The sequence below is a fragment of the Oryctolagus cuniculus genome, chromosome 19, assembly GCF_964237555.1.
Source record: "Oryctolagus cuniculus chromosome 19, mOryCun1.1, whole genome shotgun sequence".
Classification (NCBI taxonomy): Eukaryota; Metazoa; Chordata; class Mammalia; order Lagomorpha; family Leporidae; genus Oryctolagus; species Oryctolagus cuniculus.
The window spans coordinates 27,569,431-27,587,732 of NC_091450.1; the positions used below are offsets into that span (position 1 = coordinate 27,569,431).

Consider the following 18,302-nt stretch of genomic DNA (forward strand, 5'->3'; position numbering starts at 1 on the left):
GGGGCGCCACTGGTCCCGGCAGCGCGGCGCTCAGAGCCCCGGGAGGGAGGCGCGGGACGGGCGAGGGCAGTTTCCCGAGTACGGGGCTGGAAGAGCGGGGGTCAGAGGCGGCGGCCTGGGGCGGGGGTGGAACCGGAGGGCTGGGAGGAAAGGGGGGACCGACAGAGTGGGGTGCGGCTGCGGGGCTAGGGAGAGTGCGGCAGGAACGGAAGGAGTGGGGGGGCCGGGGAAGAAGTGCGAGGTTTGGGGCGCGAGGGCCTTGGGCTAGGCTTGGTGGGGCTGAGTGGGACTCCATCCGGGGGTGCGTGGGTCGGAGGGCGGAGGTGGGGTCTGCATGTGGAGGTGGCGCCGGGCCCGTGGCGCGGTCTGGGGGTGCAGGTGAGGGTGTAAGGGCGGGGCCGGGGTCGAGCAGGGGAGGGTTTGGGGGTGTCCAGCTCGGAGCTGGGAGGCTGCGGGGTGGAGCTGGGGCTCGCCGCGGCGGGCTGGGGGCGCGGGCAGGTGTAGCCAGTGAGCGCTTTGGCCGCACCGACCGGCGGCTCGGGGTCCTGGGCCCGGCGATGAGGGTGCACCTGGGCGCGCTGGCCGCCGCGGCGGCGCTGAGTGGGGCGCTCAGCTTTGTGCTGCTGGCCGCCGCCATCGGCACCGACTTCTGGTACATCATTGACACGGAGCGGCTGGAGCGCAGCGGGGCGGGCGCGCAGGACGCGCCGGGCGCCGCCAACCACAGCCGGCCCGAGCCTCTGAGCTCGCACTCCGGACTCTGGCGGACCTGCCGGGGTGAGTGCCCCCCGGGGGACGGTGCGGCCGCTAACCCCACCTGCCAGCTGCCCTGACCGCTTGGGACCTGTTGCCGGGCGCGCGATGCTCCGTGAAACCCCACGCCCCAGATGCGGTGTCCAGCGGGGAGGGGGCATGTTGGGCAGGGGCTGGGGCTGTGAGAGCCCTGCTGAGGGACGCCAGGTGGGGTTCGAGTGAGTCGGGAGCTGGCAGTCAGAGCCCCAGGCGACCTCCGTGCCCAGCGCTCCTCCCTCCTGTCCAGTCCAGAGCCCGTGCACGCCGCTGATGAACCCCTTCTGGCAGGAGAACGTGACCGTCAGCGACTCGAGCCGACAGCTTCTCAGTGAGTCCGGGCAGGGTCAGGACCAAGGGAGCCCTGGGCTGGCCCGTCTGCTTAGCAGGGATCCGCGGTGTGGAGGGCCTGGCTGGGGAAAGCGGCGGTGTTAAGTCAGGGCCCAGGCCTCTCTTGCTGCACCTGTAGGGATGTGTGGGTCAGGATTCACTCAACCAGCGTGGACTGATGGCTCTCTGGTTACCAGCTCCGTGCTGCTCTGGAGGCGCCCACCGTCCACTTACTTTGCAGAGAGCAGAGGCAGGGTGGGTGGGTAGCGGGCAGGCACCCAACCCATGTGGGGAGTGGGACGCTGAGGTCTTGCCCCATTCGACTGCATGTCAGCATTATCTGTAGTATCCGTGCCTAGAGCAGTGCTGGGTGGAAGTAGAGATGCACTAAACATGTGTTGGGAAGTTCAAGGCCGGGGATTGGAGGTGAGCGGCAGCCCCGCCCACAATTCCCACGCTGGTTCCTTGGTGCCCAGCACTGGTCTCTGGAGCTCAGTGAGGATGACGGCCAAACGCAAGAATGCAAACTGGCTGAACGGTCCTTCGGGGAAGGGGACATGAAGGCCAGACAGGGAGCTGGTGCATTTCATCTATGCCTTCATTTGATTCCAAGGACAGCCTCTGAGGTTACTGTCTCAATTTTATAGAAAAGATAGATTTTTATTTATTTGAAAGGCAGAGTGACAGAGAGAGGGAGAGACAGAGAGGTAAAGACATCTTCTACCTGTTGGGGCTGTGCCAGGCTGAAGCCAGGAGCCCAGAGCTCCATCCGGGTGTGCAACCTGGGTGGCAGGGCCTCAGGCCTGTGGGCCATCTTCCACGGCCTTCCCAGACACACGAGCAGGGAGCTGGCGCAGAAGGAGAGCAGCTGGGACTCGACCCAGGGCTCTGATTGGGAATCCGGTGCAGCGGGTGGTGGCTTCACCTGCTGTGTCACAGCGCCGGCCCCTGTTGTCTCCATTTTCACCATTCTTGCTTTCCGTGAAGAATCCGAGGCCCAGTGCTGTGGTGGGGGTCTGAGATCAGCTGGGGTCGGCTGTGGGTGGAGCTGCTGGGGTGCGGGGCTGGGGCTCAGACAGAAGGCAGATCCACAGGGCTAGGCAGAGCCCCCTGCCAGCCCATTCTCCTCTGTGCTTTCCTCCCTAGCTATGCTGGCCCTGGGCCAGGCTTCCTCCAAGCACGGGACTTTGCACATGCTGGCCCATCTGGGCAACCTGCCTTGGCCAGTTCCTGTTCATGGTGCAGCTTGTGTGACTCTTGGTGGTGTGTGTGTGTGTGTGTGTGTGTGTAGGGGGGTGTTAAAATCTGACTGTCTCATTAGATTATGAACTCCACGAGGGCAGGGTCCATGTCTGTCATGCTACTGCCGAATTCCCACCATCTAGAAGTCTGACGGGCAGTAGGTCATGAGTCCAGTTTGCTGCCGGAAACCTCCGGAAGGCTGGTGTTTCTGGGAGGTGCTGCACAAAGTGCTTCCCGTTGGCACAGCCTGGGCTTTCTCAGCTGCTAAGTGCCCGCGAGGGCGGTCAGACTGGACACCAGACCTGGAGGCGGCAAAAGCCTTGCCCCGCAGAGCATATCAGTGACAGGTGCCGGAGCGAGGGCCGGAGGCCTGGCTTGGCTGCCCATGGGGTCAGCGGGACGTCACAAGGTCGGGTCTCCGTCTTTCTGGCTGGGCAGGGGCAGCCACTCCTTCATGGTGCCTGGTGCAACTGGCCAGGGTGGGAGTGGGAGGGGCCAGGGAAGCATTGGGGACACATGTGCTAGCCTGAGGGGCTGCCGGGCGTGGGAGGGGGCGCTCAGTGTGGCTTATGGACAGCTGTGCTGCAGACAGGGGCAGGCAGGGACATGCACCTGTGGAATTCAGCTCCCCTGAGCACGAGGGCTTCAGGTGGCCTCTCTGGGGTGTCTGCTAGGGGTCAAGGCTTTATTTTCAACAGAAAAAAATCATATTCAGAGTAATTGCATTTCTTAGTGTCTACCCAGTGAGGTTGAAAAGATTCACTATGCGGGTTTGAAACAGTGAGAAGCGAGACAAGGCCTGGGTGCCCACTGATGGAGGGCCGGCCCGAGATTGGTCTGTGTGCTTCCGCTTTAAAGTCTTAAATAGCAAATAGCTGGGAGAAAGGATGGGCCAGAGCACTATGGGTGGCGCCAGCTGTGATCCCAGCCTGACCTCTGCCTTCTCTGGGGTACATGACAGCATTGTGGGGTGCATCTCCATTCCACGTGCTGTGGAGACCGAGTCCTGCCCACTGTGGCTGGGAGATGCCGTGGATAGTCAAACACATTGTGATTCAGATATTGCTCAAGTGTGGCCAGGCGCACAGTGCAGAATCAGGGAGATACGTGCGCGCACAGAAGAGAGATCAATGTATGGAGAAAGGGCTGGGGGGTGTGCACAGGCCATCCCTGGAGGGGGACAAGGGGGTCTTGCTGTAGCTTTTCTGGGAGGGGCGCTGCCACCTGCTGCTGTCAGCCCCGGCGGCTGGGCTTTTCTTCAGGGACCTCATGGGGTGAGTGTGACTGTCCCCCTCCTAGCTGCAGAGCTGATCTGTGAGTTGTCCCCGCTTCAGGAATACCCGCTCCCAACCGTGAGCCCGGCCAAGGCCTCCTCATCTTGCTTCCAGGTCTCAGTGGAGCCCTGCACCCCTCAGGGGGCCAAGCGCCCCTCGCCTGCAACCCTGCAGCTCCTTTGCCAGCCTCCTCGGTGGTCCTGTTCCAGCTCGGATGCTTCCCGGCTGCCCGGGCTTGGGCAGCTGCCAGGTTCCAGATGTTGTTTGCCCCCGGGGGCTCCCGTGCTGGGAGCTCAGGGTGGTGAGGTCCTCAGTTACGGGGAGCACTTTTCCTGGGAGGGATTAAGGTAGATCTCATGGGCCTGAAGTTAGTTCTCACAGGATCGAGTGGTTAAAGGCTGAGCCTCAATCCTGACCTACTCTCAGGTTCCTGGCTGATGATGTCATCTCTCCCTCCTGCCACGCTGCCGCATGATGTCATTTCCTGTCTGGTGACGTCATCTCTCCCTCCTGCAATGCGGTCACCATGATGCCATTTGCCATCGGGCCCTCACCAGAGGCTGAACCAATGAGGCTGTCCAGTCTGGGACTTTCTGCCTCCAAAACTCTGAGCTAAATGAACCTATTTGCTTCATGACATGACCTGGCTTTAAATATTTTTTTAAAGATTTATTTATTTATTTGAAAGTCAGAGTTACACAGAGAGAGGAGAGGGAGAGAGAGAGAGAGGTCTTCCATCCGCTGGTTCATTCCCCAATTGGCCACAACGGCCAGAGCTGCGCCGATCTGAACCCAGGAGCCAGGAGCTTCCTCCGGATCTCTCACGTGGGTGCAGGGGCCCAAGGACTTGGGCCATCTTCTATTGATTTCCCAAAAAAGGCCACAGCAGAGAGCTGGATTGGAAGTAGAGCAGCCGGGTCTTGAACCAGTGTCCATATGGGATGACAGTGCTTCAGGCCAGGGTGCTAACCCACTGTGCCACAGCGCCGGCCCCTAAATATTTTGTTATGGTAACGACAAACGGATTGACATAGTAACGAACTTTAAGTACCCTGTGCCTCAACTTCCCCATCTGTGAAATGGAAATTAAAAACTCTTAGCTGGTGGAGCCCAAGTTACTTGAGGACGAGGAGAAAGTTTGCCGCCATGAGTGCTCCGCACAGCTCTGCGAGGTCACAGCCCACGGTAGGAGTGGCAGGCTTCTGAGATGATGTCATCAGCTTGGTCGGAGCAGTCGGGATCTGGTTCCAAGTCCAGCCTGTCCCGTGTCCCAAGAGGGCGTCCTGGAGAGGGGACAGTGTCTAAGATGCGGCCTCGTTGTCAAGGACAGATATTCAGAGAAACCAAAAAAGTCAGCTTCCTTACCAGGCCTCAGCAGCCTGCATACCTCTGAGCCTTCCCCGGGCCTCAGCGACACATCGCTGAAAGCAGCAGAAGATGGCCAAGACTTGGGCCCCTGAACCTGCGTGGGAGACCTGGAAGAAGCTCCTGGCTCCTGGCTTCAGATCGGCGCAGCTCTGGCCGTTGTGGCCAATTGGGGAGTGAACCAACGGATGGAAGACCTCTCTCTCTCTCTCTCTCTCTCTCTGCTTCTCCTTCTTTCTCTGTGTAACTCTGACTTTCAAATAAATAAATAAATAAATAAATAAAGACAGATGCGGCGGTGGCATTTCTGCCTGTGGGTGAAGGGTTCCTAGCCCTGTCTCCTGCGCCAGGGCCTGCGAGGTCCCTGGGCAGAGCTCTGCTCTACGTCTCTGCTGCGTCTGGGGGCAGAGCTGTCGCTGCACGCCCAGCCCGGGGCTGCCTGGCCTCCCCACACCGCGGCGGCCTCGTGGCGAGCAGCCGTGTGAATGGAGCAGGTGCAGACACAGCTCCTGGGAGCGCCTCTCTCCTGTGCGGCTTTGGAAGACAGCATCTTTACAGCAGGAATGTCTCTCGTCCTTGGGCACACACTTTGCTCTGACGCAACAGTGGCCGTCAGCATTGTTCTATTATTATTAATGCTCTAGGATCTTCATAGCTAGCATCTATTGAGCTCCTACTGTATGCCATCCAAGACACAGTAGTGCACTGGTGTGATGTCCGGAACAGCGTGGCCTCGCCCTAAGCTCCCCGAGCCGCGAGTGTGACCTTGTCTGGAAGAAGCTGCTCTGCAGGGGTACGGGAGGGTCCCGAGAAGAGGCGTCTTGGATTTACCGGGAGGGCCCTGAACCCTGTGACAGTGTCCCTGCAAGAAGGGGAGAAGCAGGAAGGAAGAGAGAGGAGGCGGCCACCGGAAGCCGGAGGTGGCGCTCGGAGCGGGGCCTGTGCACGCCCAGGGACGTCAGGCGGCGTCCGACAGTGGGGGCTGAGGAGGGGTCCCTGAAGATGTCAGACCATGCAGGACCTGTTGGGCCTCCGCGCGGACTGCGAGAGACTAAGTCCGTGCTGCTGTCAAAGGGCTTACTTACTATCTACTTGAAAGGCAGAGAGAGAGGGAGGGAGGGAGGGAGGGAGACTAGCTTCTTCCACCCACTGGTTCGCTCCTCAAGTGGCCACAACAGCCAAGGTGGTGCGGAAGCCAGGACCGGAGCCCCGCCCGGGCCTCCCACGGGGGGCGCAGGGACCCGCGTACTTGGGCCTTCACCTGCTGCCTCCCAGGTGCGTCAGCGGGAAGCCGGATCGGAAGCAGAGTGAGCAGGACTTGAACCAGGCACTGTGGATGCAGAGTGGTTCGATTTGTGGCTCCACAGCGCCCACCGTCTCGCGCCACCGTTTCGGCGGCTCTGGGAGATGAATGCTCCCCCCGGCAGCGGGAGAGCAAGCCCCCCGCCCCCCGCGCTCTGCCCCGACCCCCACTCCTGGCACCATGCATGTTTCCTCTGCGGCCCTGCCTGCGCCGGGCCACGCCCAGCTTCCAGGCGGGGACACTGAGGCTCAGACGCTGACTCAGGTCCGGCCCGGCACCACTTGCACTGGGCACAGGACCTCTCACACAGGCCCGCCCGAGTGTCCCGGGGCAGCCCTTCCACCCGTCAGCACGACAGCTCGGGCCCCCCAGAACTTCCTTTCTCGCGTCTAAGTTCCAACGAGGCAGGGTCCCATCCCAGGCAGCTCTGCCCCGTAACAAACCTGTCCCTGCCGCGACGCCTGTGTGACGTTTGCCAAGGGCCCCTCGTACGCTACTGATGAGATCCAGAGAGGCCACGCGGCGTGTCCGAGGCCACACAGCCCACAGGCCCCAGACCAGGGCCTGCATGAGGCGGCCTTTGGAACGTGCACGCCCCTCGTCTCTGCAACTCCATCCCCCTGCCCATATCCCAGCCTCCGGAATTGATTGCTTTACCCCATCCACAGCCCGAAGTGGGGCATCTCAGATCCCCCAGGCCCATTCAGAGATGAGGGCAGATGGGGCATCTCCATGCAGAACTGGGAACCAACAGCCACGTCCCAGGACCAAAACCCCAAACAAGAACAAGGTGCATGTGAAAGCACACACACCTATGCGCACACACCCACCCACACACACATACATGCACACACCCCCCCACATGCATACACACATACCCCATATGTACACACATACATATACATACATACACATACATGCACACACCCACATACGCATACATGCACACACCCACATACACACATATACATGCATGCACATGTACCCCGTATGTACACATATACATACACACATATACATGCATGCACATATACCCCATATGTACACACATACATATACATACACATACATGCACACACCCACATACGCATACTTGCACACACCCACATACACACATATACATGCATGCACATGTACCCTGTATGTACACACATACATACACACACATACATGCATGCACATATACCCCATATGTACACACATACATATACATGCACACATACATGCACACACATATCCCCATACATACACACATACACATATACCCCATATGTGCACACATATATGCACATACATACACGCACATATACCCCACATGTACACACATACACATACATGCACACATGCCCCATATGTGCACACATACATGTACACGCATACACATACATGCACACACATACATCCCATATGTACACACATACACACATACCACATATGTACACACATATGCACATAAACGCATACACATACATGCACATATACCCCCATATGTACACACATACACATGCATGCACATATACCCCATGTGTACACACATACATACACACATGCATGCACATATACCCCCATATGTACACACATACATATACACACATGTATGCACATACACACATCCCCATATGTACACACATACACATATACCCCATATGTACTCACATATAGGCACATACATGCACACACATACATGCACGTATACCCCCAGATGTACACACACACACACACCTTCCACACATGTACACACACTTGCAATCACACACATCCACATATACATATATGCAACACATTCACACACCCTCACACATACACAAATGCACAGTATAGAGACACAAACATACACAATACACATGCACACACAGTATACATACACACATCTACTCACATCCACACACACGTATACACACACGTCCACACACAGAACACACACAGTACACGTATGTACACACAAACACACACAGTACACATATGTACACACACATCCACACACACAGTACACATAAGTACACACACATACACAGTACACACAGCCACACACAGTACACATGCCTACACACATATCCACACAGTACACACACACAAAGCCAAACCAAACTTCAGCAGGAGAGCAGCCCTCCAACTCTACCACGGCAGCCTGTTCCTGCTCGTGTGTGACTGCTTGTGTGTGACTGCTCGTGCGTGTGACTGCTCATGCGTGTGACTGCTCGTGTGTGACTGCACATGTGTGTGACTGCTCGTGTGTGACTGCTCATACGTGTGACTGCTCATGTGTGACTGCACATGTGTGTGACTGCTCGTGTGTGTGACTGCTCGCGTGTGACTGCTCGTGTGTGTGACTGCTCGTGTGTGTGACTGCTCGTGTGTGACTGCTCATGTGTGTGACTGCTCGTGTGTGACTGCTCGTGTGTGTGACTGCTCGTGTGTGTGACTGCTCGTGCGTGTGACTGCTCGTGTGTGACTGCTTGTGTGTGTGACTGCTCGTGCGTGTGACTGCTCATGTGTGACTGCTCGTGTGTGTGACTGCTCGCGTGTGTGACTGCTCGTGTGTGTGACTGCTCGCGTGCGTGACTGCTCGCGTGTGTGACTGCTCACGTGTGTGACTGTTCGTGTGTGACTGCTCATGTGTGACTGCTCGTGTGTGACTGCTCGTGTGTGTGACTGCTCGCGTGCGTGACTGCTCGCGTGTGTGACTGCTCGCGTGTGTGACTGCTCGCGTGTGTGACTGCTCGCGTGTGACTGCTCGTGCGTGTGACTGCTCGTGTGTGTGACTGCTCATGCGTGTGAAGCTGGGTGGGGTGCCCGGGGAACGGGGAACGCGCTCGGGCCCTCACTGAGCTCTGGGGGAGAACGACTTCACTCCTGGGCTGCAGTCCGCAGGCAGCACCGCGCAGGTGGACGCCCCGCGGGGCAGGGTTCTCACGGCGGCTGTGGGACTCCCCTGCCCGAGGGGGAGGAGGGAGGAGCAAGGCAGGCCATGGTCTCAGCCCCCCGCAATGGCTGCACGCCGGGCAGCTCAGGCCGGAGCTCTGCCTTGTGTCCTTGACACGCGAGGGAGCGGCACTTGGCGGGGGAGAAGGCGGAACACTGGGTCACAGCGAGGTCAGACTCAGAACCGCTGTCGTCTTCGTCCAAGCACTCAACACCACGCTCAGGGCCGTGGAGGAGCCAGGCTGAGTCGCGAGGCTGCGCGGAGCGTGGCCTGGTGAGGCGCGTGCCACGTCCTCTTCTCTCTCCCCTTCTCGCATACCCACCAGCATCCAACCCCAGTGCTGGCCAAGGCCCCGCCTGTAAGTGCCGTAGGGGACTAAGCTTCAGATTTCCTGACCCTCCGTGGGACGCACAAACCGCACCCACACCGTGGGGGGTGGGGGGCGCTGTGGTTTGTCAGAGCTGCTCCAGGCCGCGGCCCTGTGCTGCTCGGCCGTCGTGACGCAGGCAGGGAGCCCCCGAAAGGTGCACGGAAAACACGCGTGAAAAGCTATGCGTGCATTTCAGGACTTTTTTTTTTTTTTTAAATTTTGCATCAACTACTTTGTTGTAAGGCGACTGGGCGGGGCCTAATTGGGAAAGATCCTCATCAGAGCATTCTGAATTCTGCCAGAACAAAAGCCGGAACCAACATCGAGTTGCTGGTGCAGCCTTGGGTGTAAGGACGGCGACGTCACTGACGCTTGACGGAAGGTTTATGGGGACAGTGCTGCAAAGAAACCAGCAGATTACAAATGGGCGCCTCACTTGAAGAAGGGGTGAGGGGGTGGGGGTTGTGGCTGGGCAGGTCAGGTCACTGCTAGGGAGGCCTCCATGCCATATCTGGGGGCCTGGTTTGAGTTCTGATACCGCTTTTTTTTTTTTTTTCCCTAAAGATTTACTTACTTATTTGAAAGTCAGAGTTACAGAGAGAGGGAGAGATTCAGAGAGAGGTCTTCCCTCCGCTGGTTCACTCCCCAAATAGCAGCAATGGTCGGGCTAGGCTGCCGAAGCCAAGATCCCCGAGTTTTTCTGGGGCTCCCATGTGGATACAGGGGCCCAAGTACTTAGGCCATCTTCTGCCGCTTTCCCAGGCCATCAGCAGGGTGCTGGATCGGAAATGGAGCAGCTGGGACTTGAACCAGTGCTCATATGGTATGCCAGCACTGTAGACGGCAGCTTAACTCACTAGCCCACAGCGCTGGCCCCACAGTGCCACTTCTGATTTCAGCCTTCTGTTAATGCATACCCCGGGAGGCAGTGGCAGATGGCCCAAGTGCTTGGGCCCCTGCACTAACGTGGGAGACCCAGAAGGAGTCCCTGGCTCCTGGCTGTGGCCCGGCTGCCGCGGGCATTTGGGGAATCAATCAGCAGCTGGAGAAATCTCCCTCTGTCTCCCACTCTGCCTCCCATGCCCTCTTATCTCTAAGCCCCGCATTTGGTCCGGAGCCCTGCTCCCGCCTCTCATCCAAAAAGCTGGCAGGCAGCGCCCCCTGGTGGCCACAGCGTATTCTTTCAAGAGATGTGGGCTGCTGTCCAGACATCAGCAAACGCAGCCCCCAAACCACCACACTGAGCACCCGGCGGGGTTCCTCCGATTCCTTCAGCTCCCCTGGCCGTGGAGACAGAGCCAGGCACAGTCACCCTGTTGTCAATGGTTATCAGTTAGGGGCGTGATCTGCTGACTGGCGCTCTCTCGTGAGAGCCCAGGCTGTCCTGACCGGCTGCAGGCAGCCAGTGTGCAGCCCAGAGGTGGATTTCATTCTCTTAACATTGGCCACGTGTCCACTATGGCTGTGGGCTGGCATGCTGCTGCCCACGACGAAGATCCAGTCGCCAGCCTCGTGTGGCCACAACAGGCAGAGCTGAGCCAGACTTAAGCCAGGAGCCAGGAGCTTCTTCTGGGTCTCCCATGTGGATGCAGGGGCCCAAGAACTTGGGCCATCTTCTGCTGCTTTCTCAGGTGCAGTAGCTGGGAGCTGGATCAGAAGTGGAGCAGCGCCCATATGGGATGCTGGCGTCACAGGTGGCGGCTTTACCCACTGCGCCACAGTGCTGGCCCCACACTAAAGATCCTACGGCTCCGAGTTTGTTCCAAACACTGGGGACACTGGGGATGCCCTGGGGCGGTGAGGGGTGGGGGCAGGGCAGGGCAGGGCGTGGGTGACCTGGTTCCTTTGCTGGCCTCCCTGCCCTGACCTCCTACCTACCAGTGTTGCCCGCTCCCACAGGGAAGCCGAGTACAACATCCTTGGGATGTTGTGTGGCCTGGTCCCAGATGGCCACCAGGGGGCATGGTGGGGGAGGCTGGCCCCAAGGGGAGCCGGGATGTGGGGTGGGGCAGGGGGTGCTGCCCCGTCCCGAGAGCTCCCTGGATCTGCCTCACGAGCTGGGAGTCTTCACGGGACCTCTATCCTCGTTCCCTCTCGTGCGTCTATGAGGACTCCACGCCACATCCGTGGTGTCAGCCGTGCCTCCTGGGCTTCGCGGCGATGATGTTTCTGGAGCACGGAGCCTTTATGGGGTGAAGAGCCCTCCTCGCCACTGCAGCGGGAACAGCAGGGCCCGCTGGCTCCCCGCAGCGTGTGGGCGCTCCGTGTGTTTGCCCGTCGAATGCACGGGGCCGCTCACCTCAGCTGCGCTTCTCTCCGTCTCCCAGCCATGCACGGGACCTTCGTGATCCTGCTGCCACTCAGCCTCATCCTGATGGTCTTCGGGGGCATGACGGGCTCCCTGGGCTTCCTCCTCCGAGCTGGCCTCCTGCTCCTGCTCACCGGGACTCTCTTTCTCTTTGGAGGTAGGTCCCGAGCCTGCCAGGGGCTGGGCAGTGGCCGCTGAGTGATCCTGTATGGGGGGGGGTCCCCATGGTCTCCTGGGCTCAGTTTGCCTGTCTGCGGTATCGCTGTTGAGACCAGCGGCTTCCGGCCCAGGGTCCCTGGGGCAGGGGGTGCCTTCCAGGAGCTGTGGAGCCGTCCGCCCCCCTCTGCCCCAGCCACGAAAGCTTCCAGGGTTAGGGCTACTGCCACTCCCTGCCACTCCCTGTCACTTCCGACAGACGTGACTTCAGCCCATTAGCACGCAGGCACTGCACGGGCCTCACCCAGCCGTGGGGTCTCAACTAGATGAGTGGAACCCACGGGCAGAGCCAAACGGTGGTCACCAGAGGCTGGGGGCGGGGTGGGAGCCCTTGGGCAAAGGTCACAGATGTCAGTTACAGGGGAGGGGAGGGGGGAGGAGGAGGGAAGCGAGGAGGAGAGAGTAGGAATGGGGAGGGGAGGAGGAGGATGAAGAGGATGGGGAGGGGGAGAGGGGAGGCGGAGGAAGAGGAGGGGGAGGACCAGAGGTGTGGAGGAGAGGAGGGGGAGGAGGAGGAAGAGGAGGGGGAGGACCAGAGGTGTGGAGGAGAGGAGGGGGAGGAGGAGGAAGAGGAGGGGGAGGACCAGAGGTGTGGAGGAGAGGAGGGGGAGGAGGAGGAAGTGGAGGCGAGGAGCAGAGGTGTGGAGGAAGAGGAGGGGAGGACCAGAGGTGTGGAGGAAGAGGAGGGGAGGAGGAGGAAGAGGAGGGGAGGACCGGAGGTGTGGAGGAGAGGAGGGGAGGAGCAGAGGTGAGGAGGAAGAGGAGGGGAGGAGCAGAGGTGTGGAGGAGGAAGAGGAGGGGGAGAGGGGAGGAGGAGGAAGAGGAGGAGGGGAGGAGGTGGAAGAGGAGGGGGAGAGGGGAGGAGGAGGAAGAGGAGGGGAGGACCGGAGGTGTGGAGGAAGAGGAGGGGAGGACCGGAGGTGTGGAGGAAGAGGAGGGGGAGAGGGGAGGAGGAGGAAGAGGAGGGGGAGAGGGGAGGAGGAGGAAGAGGAGGGGGAGAGGGGAGGAGGAGGAAGAGGAGGGGGAGAGGGGAGGAGGAGGAAGAGGAGGGGGAGAGGGGAGGAGGAGGAAGAGGAGGGGAGGACCGGAGGTGTGGAGGAAGAGGAGGGGGAGAGGGGAGGAGGAGGAAGAGGAGGGAAGGAGCAGAGGTGTGGAGGAGAGGAGGGGAGGACCGGAGGTGTGGAGGAAGAGGAGGGGGAGAGGGGAGGAGGAGGAAGAGGAGGGGAGGAGGAGGAAGAGGAGGGGGAGAGGGGAGGAGGAGGAAGAGGAGGGGAGGACCGGAGGTGTGGAGGAAGAGGAGGGCCCGCTTCCACGCGCCTGCCCCCCTGCAGCCGCCGTGACGCTCGCCGGCATCAGCGTGTACATCGCGTACTCGGCGGCCGCCTTCCGGGAGGCGCTGTGTCTCCTGGAGGAGAAGGCACTGCTGCAGCAGGTGGACATCCGCTTCGGCTGGTCCCTGGCCCTGGGCTGGGTCAGCTTCATCGCCGAGCTGCTCACCGGGGCCGCCTTCCTGGCCGCGGCCCGCGTGCTCAGCCTGAGGCAGAGGCAGGACCAGGCCGTGTGAGCCTGGGCGCCCACCGTGGCTGCCGTGGGCGAGGCTGGGCCCGGGGTAGGGGGCTGGGCCGTGGTCTCCGCGCCACCCCGTGCAGTGCCTGCCGCACCCCTGTGCGTCCATGTGGCCTGGACCAGGGCCCGAAGGATGCAGCAGCAAGCGGTCAGCCACACCGGGGACTGTGTCCAGTGGCAGCTCTGGCTTAGCCCCCTCACCCCTGCCCTGGGCTCAGCTTCACTTCGCTCTAAAGAACTCATTGAGGATGCTCAGAGAGGCTGGCCAAGTCGGGCGCAGGTGCACGGTGCGCCCTGCACGCTCCTGGCTCCCTCTAGTGAGCCCCACCAGGAGGCCAGCGGAGACCCCGGCCTCCCAGCCCCACGAGGGGAGAATTCCCTGCTGAGCTCAGCCAGGGCCCTGGACCTCAGAGGGAAAAGGAAAGCCTCTCAGGTGGTCAGGATCACAGCGGACGCCTGCACGGGAGGGCGACAATGAGGGGCCCCTCCCAGCAGTCGCCAGAAACACCGGCCCCAAGCGGACGCGGGCTCAGGTCACTCTCAGCACCCCCGTGGGGGACCGACTGCCATTCTCGGATGCAGAATCCCAGACCATGGAGGCTCAAGTGTGTGGGGAAAGCGCACGGAAGCGGGCGCCCCGGGCCCCCGGGCCAGCGGGTCACAAGGCGGCTGCTCCTGGCATCACCTGCAGGGTTAAGAACAGTGCCCACGACCCCGCCCGAGCCAGCGACCCTGAGGTCTCTGGGGCAGGCGTGTGCCTGCACCAGTAGAAGGCACACAGGGCAGAGCCGGCTCCAGCCCCAGCAGGTGCTCGTGGGGGACTTCACGGCCACACGCCCCAGGTCCTGAACTGTGCAGAGCGGGCGCCGCGCAGAGCCGGGCAAGGGGACAACCAGGGCTTGGCGAGCTGTCACGGGACCAGGTCACAGCAGAACCATCTGCATCTCGCGCCTCCGAGCCGGGTCTCCTCTCTGGGTTGGCTGCGGATTCCAGCTCCCTGGGAAGGCACGCCCTGGAGGGGACTTGGGTCCCTGCCACCCGTGCGGGAAACCCAGATGGAGTGCCAGGCCCAGCCTCAGCTCTCGGGAGCTTTCTGTGTCTCTAGCTCTCTGCTCGTCAAATAAACAAAAGGAAAACGCAGCTGTGGTTCGGCCGTCGTGGTGGGCCCGAGGCCCTGCACCTGCAGCCAGCTCCCTGTCCCCGTGTGAGCTGTGCTGGCGCTGTTAGCGGCTTAGAGAAAGGACCGCACACCCTTGGCTGAGGGGCAGGGGAGGGCATAGTCGCAGGGGTCTGGGTGGGCTGGTGTCCACCGGGCTAAGCCAACTGTGGGTGGGGCGGGGCCTAGCACTGCCGCTGTGGGGGGAGATCTGTGAGACCACGCCTCTTCCTCCCCCCACTCCCCAGGGAAGCCCGTCCCACTCAGCGTCCGGTGCGCGTGGGGTCTCCAGGCGAGTCTTGGGGCCTGCTGAGCCCCAGGCGGACAGCTGCCCCTGGGGCCACTGGACTCTCTGGTCAGCCCCCCGCGCTACTGCTGCCGACCTGGGGCATCTGCCGAGAGACAGGGCAGGTGTGGCACCTGCTGCCCGCCGCAGCGAGCCGGCAGCCTGTACAGGGCCTGATGCCCAGGCTGAGCCCTGGGCCTGATGGCTGAGGGTGGGCTCAGGGTTCCCGTCTTTCTTAGGAACTCTGTAGGTGGTCGCTGGGGGCAGGTGCAGCCCCCCCGGGGAGCGCCTGCTTCTGGGACCCTGAGTCAGCACACCTGGGGGCGCCTTCGGCGACGGCCCCAGCCCCAGCCCCTGCTCCCTGAACCCCACGCGATCCCGGAGTGAGAACCCTGGAGCCGGCGCGGACCGAGGAGAGCGCAGGGCAGGTCGCAGGCACGGAGCGCTCGCCTGAACCCGCCCGACTCCCAGGCGCCTCTCTCACCGCGCGGGGTCGGCGGCGTCGCTCGTGGCGTGCGATGCGGAGAGGCGGCAGCGGCGCGGGGCGCCCGCCATGCCCCGCGGGGCGCAGGTGCGCGGTTCCCACGCGGGGACAGCGGAACTTCGCACCGCGACGGCAGCCGCGCCGCTGAAAGGGCGGTCTTTGCTGCCACCTGCTGGCCACGCGGCGGAACTGCGGCAGGGCCGCGCTCGACTCCGAAATCCGTGGATGACCTGGGGCTCAGCGCCCAGCGCAGGGCTAAGCCGCACCGGGCAGGGGTGCGTTCGAGCTGCGGGCAACCAGCGGGTGCAGGCCCAGCTTCCCCTCTCCTGCCCAGGGCAGATCCCCAGCACTCACCTGGCCCCACCGGCCACAGAGCCCAGGGGGAGGACCTGCCCGGAGGACAAACATGAGTAACAAAGCAGAGTGTGGGTGTCTTTAAGGAAGAATTAATTAATTAATTAATTCATTCAGCCATTGCTTCCCGGGCTCCTGCTGGGTGCCAAGAACTCTTCTAGGGCCCGGGGACACTGAGAAGGTCCCTGCCCCGACCAGAGTACCTGGAAACAGGTGATCGGCACCCGAGCCAGCGACACATGCGGGAGATTCAGGCCGCGGGCAGGGTGACGAGAGGGAGAGAGAGAGAGAGAGAGAGAGAGAGAGAGAGAGAGAGAGAGAGAGAATGGCTGCGAGGGGCGTCTGGGAGGGCCTCTCAGAGGAGGTGACCTTGTGCTAAGGCTCGAGTGAGGACCTGCAGGGAGGGAGGCAGCGTGGCTCAGGCCAAGGCCCCGCGGCAGGAAGAAGCTCGTGTGTTTGGGAGAGTTGACGTCTGTCCAGCATCCGTCCATCGTCCATCACTCACTCATCGGCTTGTTCACTCTTTCATCCCATCCCTTCATTCATGCTTCTCTTGCTTTGCTGCCGACCACGCATTTGTCCACTCAGCCACTCACTCACCCGTTCACCCAGTCAGCGCCGAGTATTCAGTGCCGGGATTGAAAATGACGGACAGCCACAGAAACCGCCCTCACGGAGCTGACATCCCCGTGTGTGAGTGTGCTTGTGTGTCCACATGTGTGCATGTGGGTATGCATGTGTGTGCCCACGTGTGTGAAAGTGCATGTGTGTGCTTGTGTCCACTGAGCATGCGTGTGAGGGGGCATGGGTGTGCCCGTGTGTGTTCATGTGAGTGTGCAGTGAGTATGCATGTGTGTGTCCACGTGTGTGAAAGTTCACGTGTGTGTTCATGTGAGTGTGCATATGTGTCCACGTGTGTGAAAGTGCATGTGTGTCATGTGTCCACTGAGCATGCATGTGAGTGTGCATGCGTGTGCCCACGTGTGTGAATGTGCACCTGTGTGTGTTCATGTGAGTGTGCACTGAGTACGAATGTGTGTACATGTGTGTGTCCAAGTGTGTGAATCTGCACGTCTGTCTTCATGTGTTCACTGAGTACGCATGAGTATGCATGTGAGTGTGCATGTGTGCATGTGTGTGTCCATGTGTGTGAAAGTTCACGCGTGTGTTCATGTGAGTGTGCATGTGTCCACGTGTGTGAAAGTGCATTGTGTGCATGTGTCCACTGAACATGTATGTGAGTGTGCAAGTGTGTCCACGTGTGTGAATGTGCACGTGTGTTCACGTGAGTGTGCCCTGAGCGTGCATGTGAGTGTGCATGTGTGCCCACGTGTGTGAATGTGCACCTGTGTGTGTGTTCACGTGAGAGTGCACCGAGTCCCCCCGAGGCCTGCGGGGGCGTGTCCCCTGTCGTTGCTGCACTCTGTGCCCTCCCGGGGACGCCGGGGCCCATGTGCCTGTCACAGCGCTGCAGAGCTGCCACAGTGAGTCCCGAGGCCACCACCTGCAGGGAGGGGCACCGTGGCCACGCCCCCAATGGGCGGGTCCGCAGCAGCTCAGCAAGGTCACCTCCCGGAAGGGCAGAACCAGATTGACACCTGGTCTCCTCCTGCCACACCCAGCCGCCTGCCTCTGCCTCCGCATCAGCCACCGTGCGCCTCAGCCTTTGTCCTGGCGGGCAGGGAGGCCTGGCTCTGGCCCACGTGTGGCTCTTCCGTGGGCCACAGCCCCGATGCGTCCACAGCGTCGCAAGGATAGTGCACGGCCCCTTCTCCCTGTGGGGACAAGTGGAATCTGCAAGAACGCTGGTGTTCGTTCCACATTAATTTCTTTTTTTAAAAAAATTTATTTGAAAGAGTTACAGAGAGAAGTAGAGACAGAGAGAGATTTTCCATCCGCTGGTTCACTCCCCGGATGGCTGCAACGGCCGGAGCTGTGCCAATCCCAAGCCAGGAGCCAGGAGCTTCTTCAGGGTCTTCCACATGCGTGCAGGGGCCTAAGGACTTGGGCCATCCTCTACTGCTTTCCCAGGCCACAGCAGAGAGCTGGATCGGAAGAGGAGCAGCCGGGACTAGAACCAGTGCCCATATGGGATGCCGGCGCTGCAGGCCAGGGCTTTAACCCGCTGCGCCTCAACGCCGGCCCCTCCACATTAATTTCTATTTCCCCAGTTCAAATGCTTAATGGAATGGAGGGCTCAGAGCCCCAGAAGCGGAGCAACCCCGCCGCCTCCTACCTCGGTGCCTTTGTGGGATTTGCTCTTCCTGCACCTGCTGCAATGCCGGGCCTTGCCTGGAGGCACTAGCCTTGCAGAGCTCACAGGATGGGCTGATGAC

At 60.8% G+C, this 18,302-nt stretch overlaps 1 protein-coding gene across 1 annotated transcript; it reads left to right on the forward strand.

Annotated features, from left to right (window-relative positions):
* The first annotated feature begins 417 nt into the window (after positions 1-417).
* On the forward strand, positions 418-14,820 carry TMEM114 (transmembrane protein 114). Its single transcript, XM_070063783.1, has 4 exons — positions 418-777; positions 1,040-1,120; positions 11,924-12,061; positions 13,452-14,820. The coding sequence occupies exons 1-4, from the start codon at positions 558-560 to the stop codon at positions 13,682-13,684; spliced, it is 672 nt and encodes a 223-aa protein (XP_069919884.1). The 5' UTR covers positions 418-557; the 3' UTR covers positions 13,685-14,820.
* Positions 14,821-18,302: the final 3,482 nt, after the last annotated feature.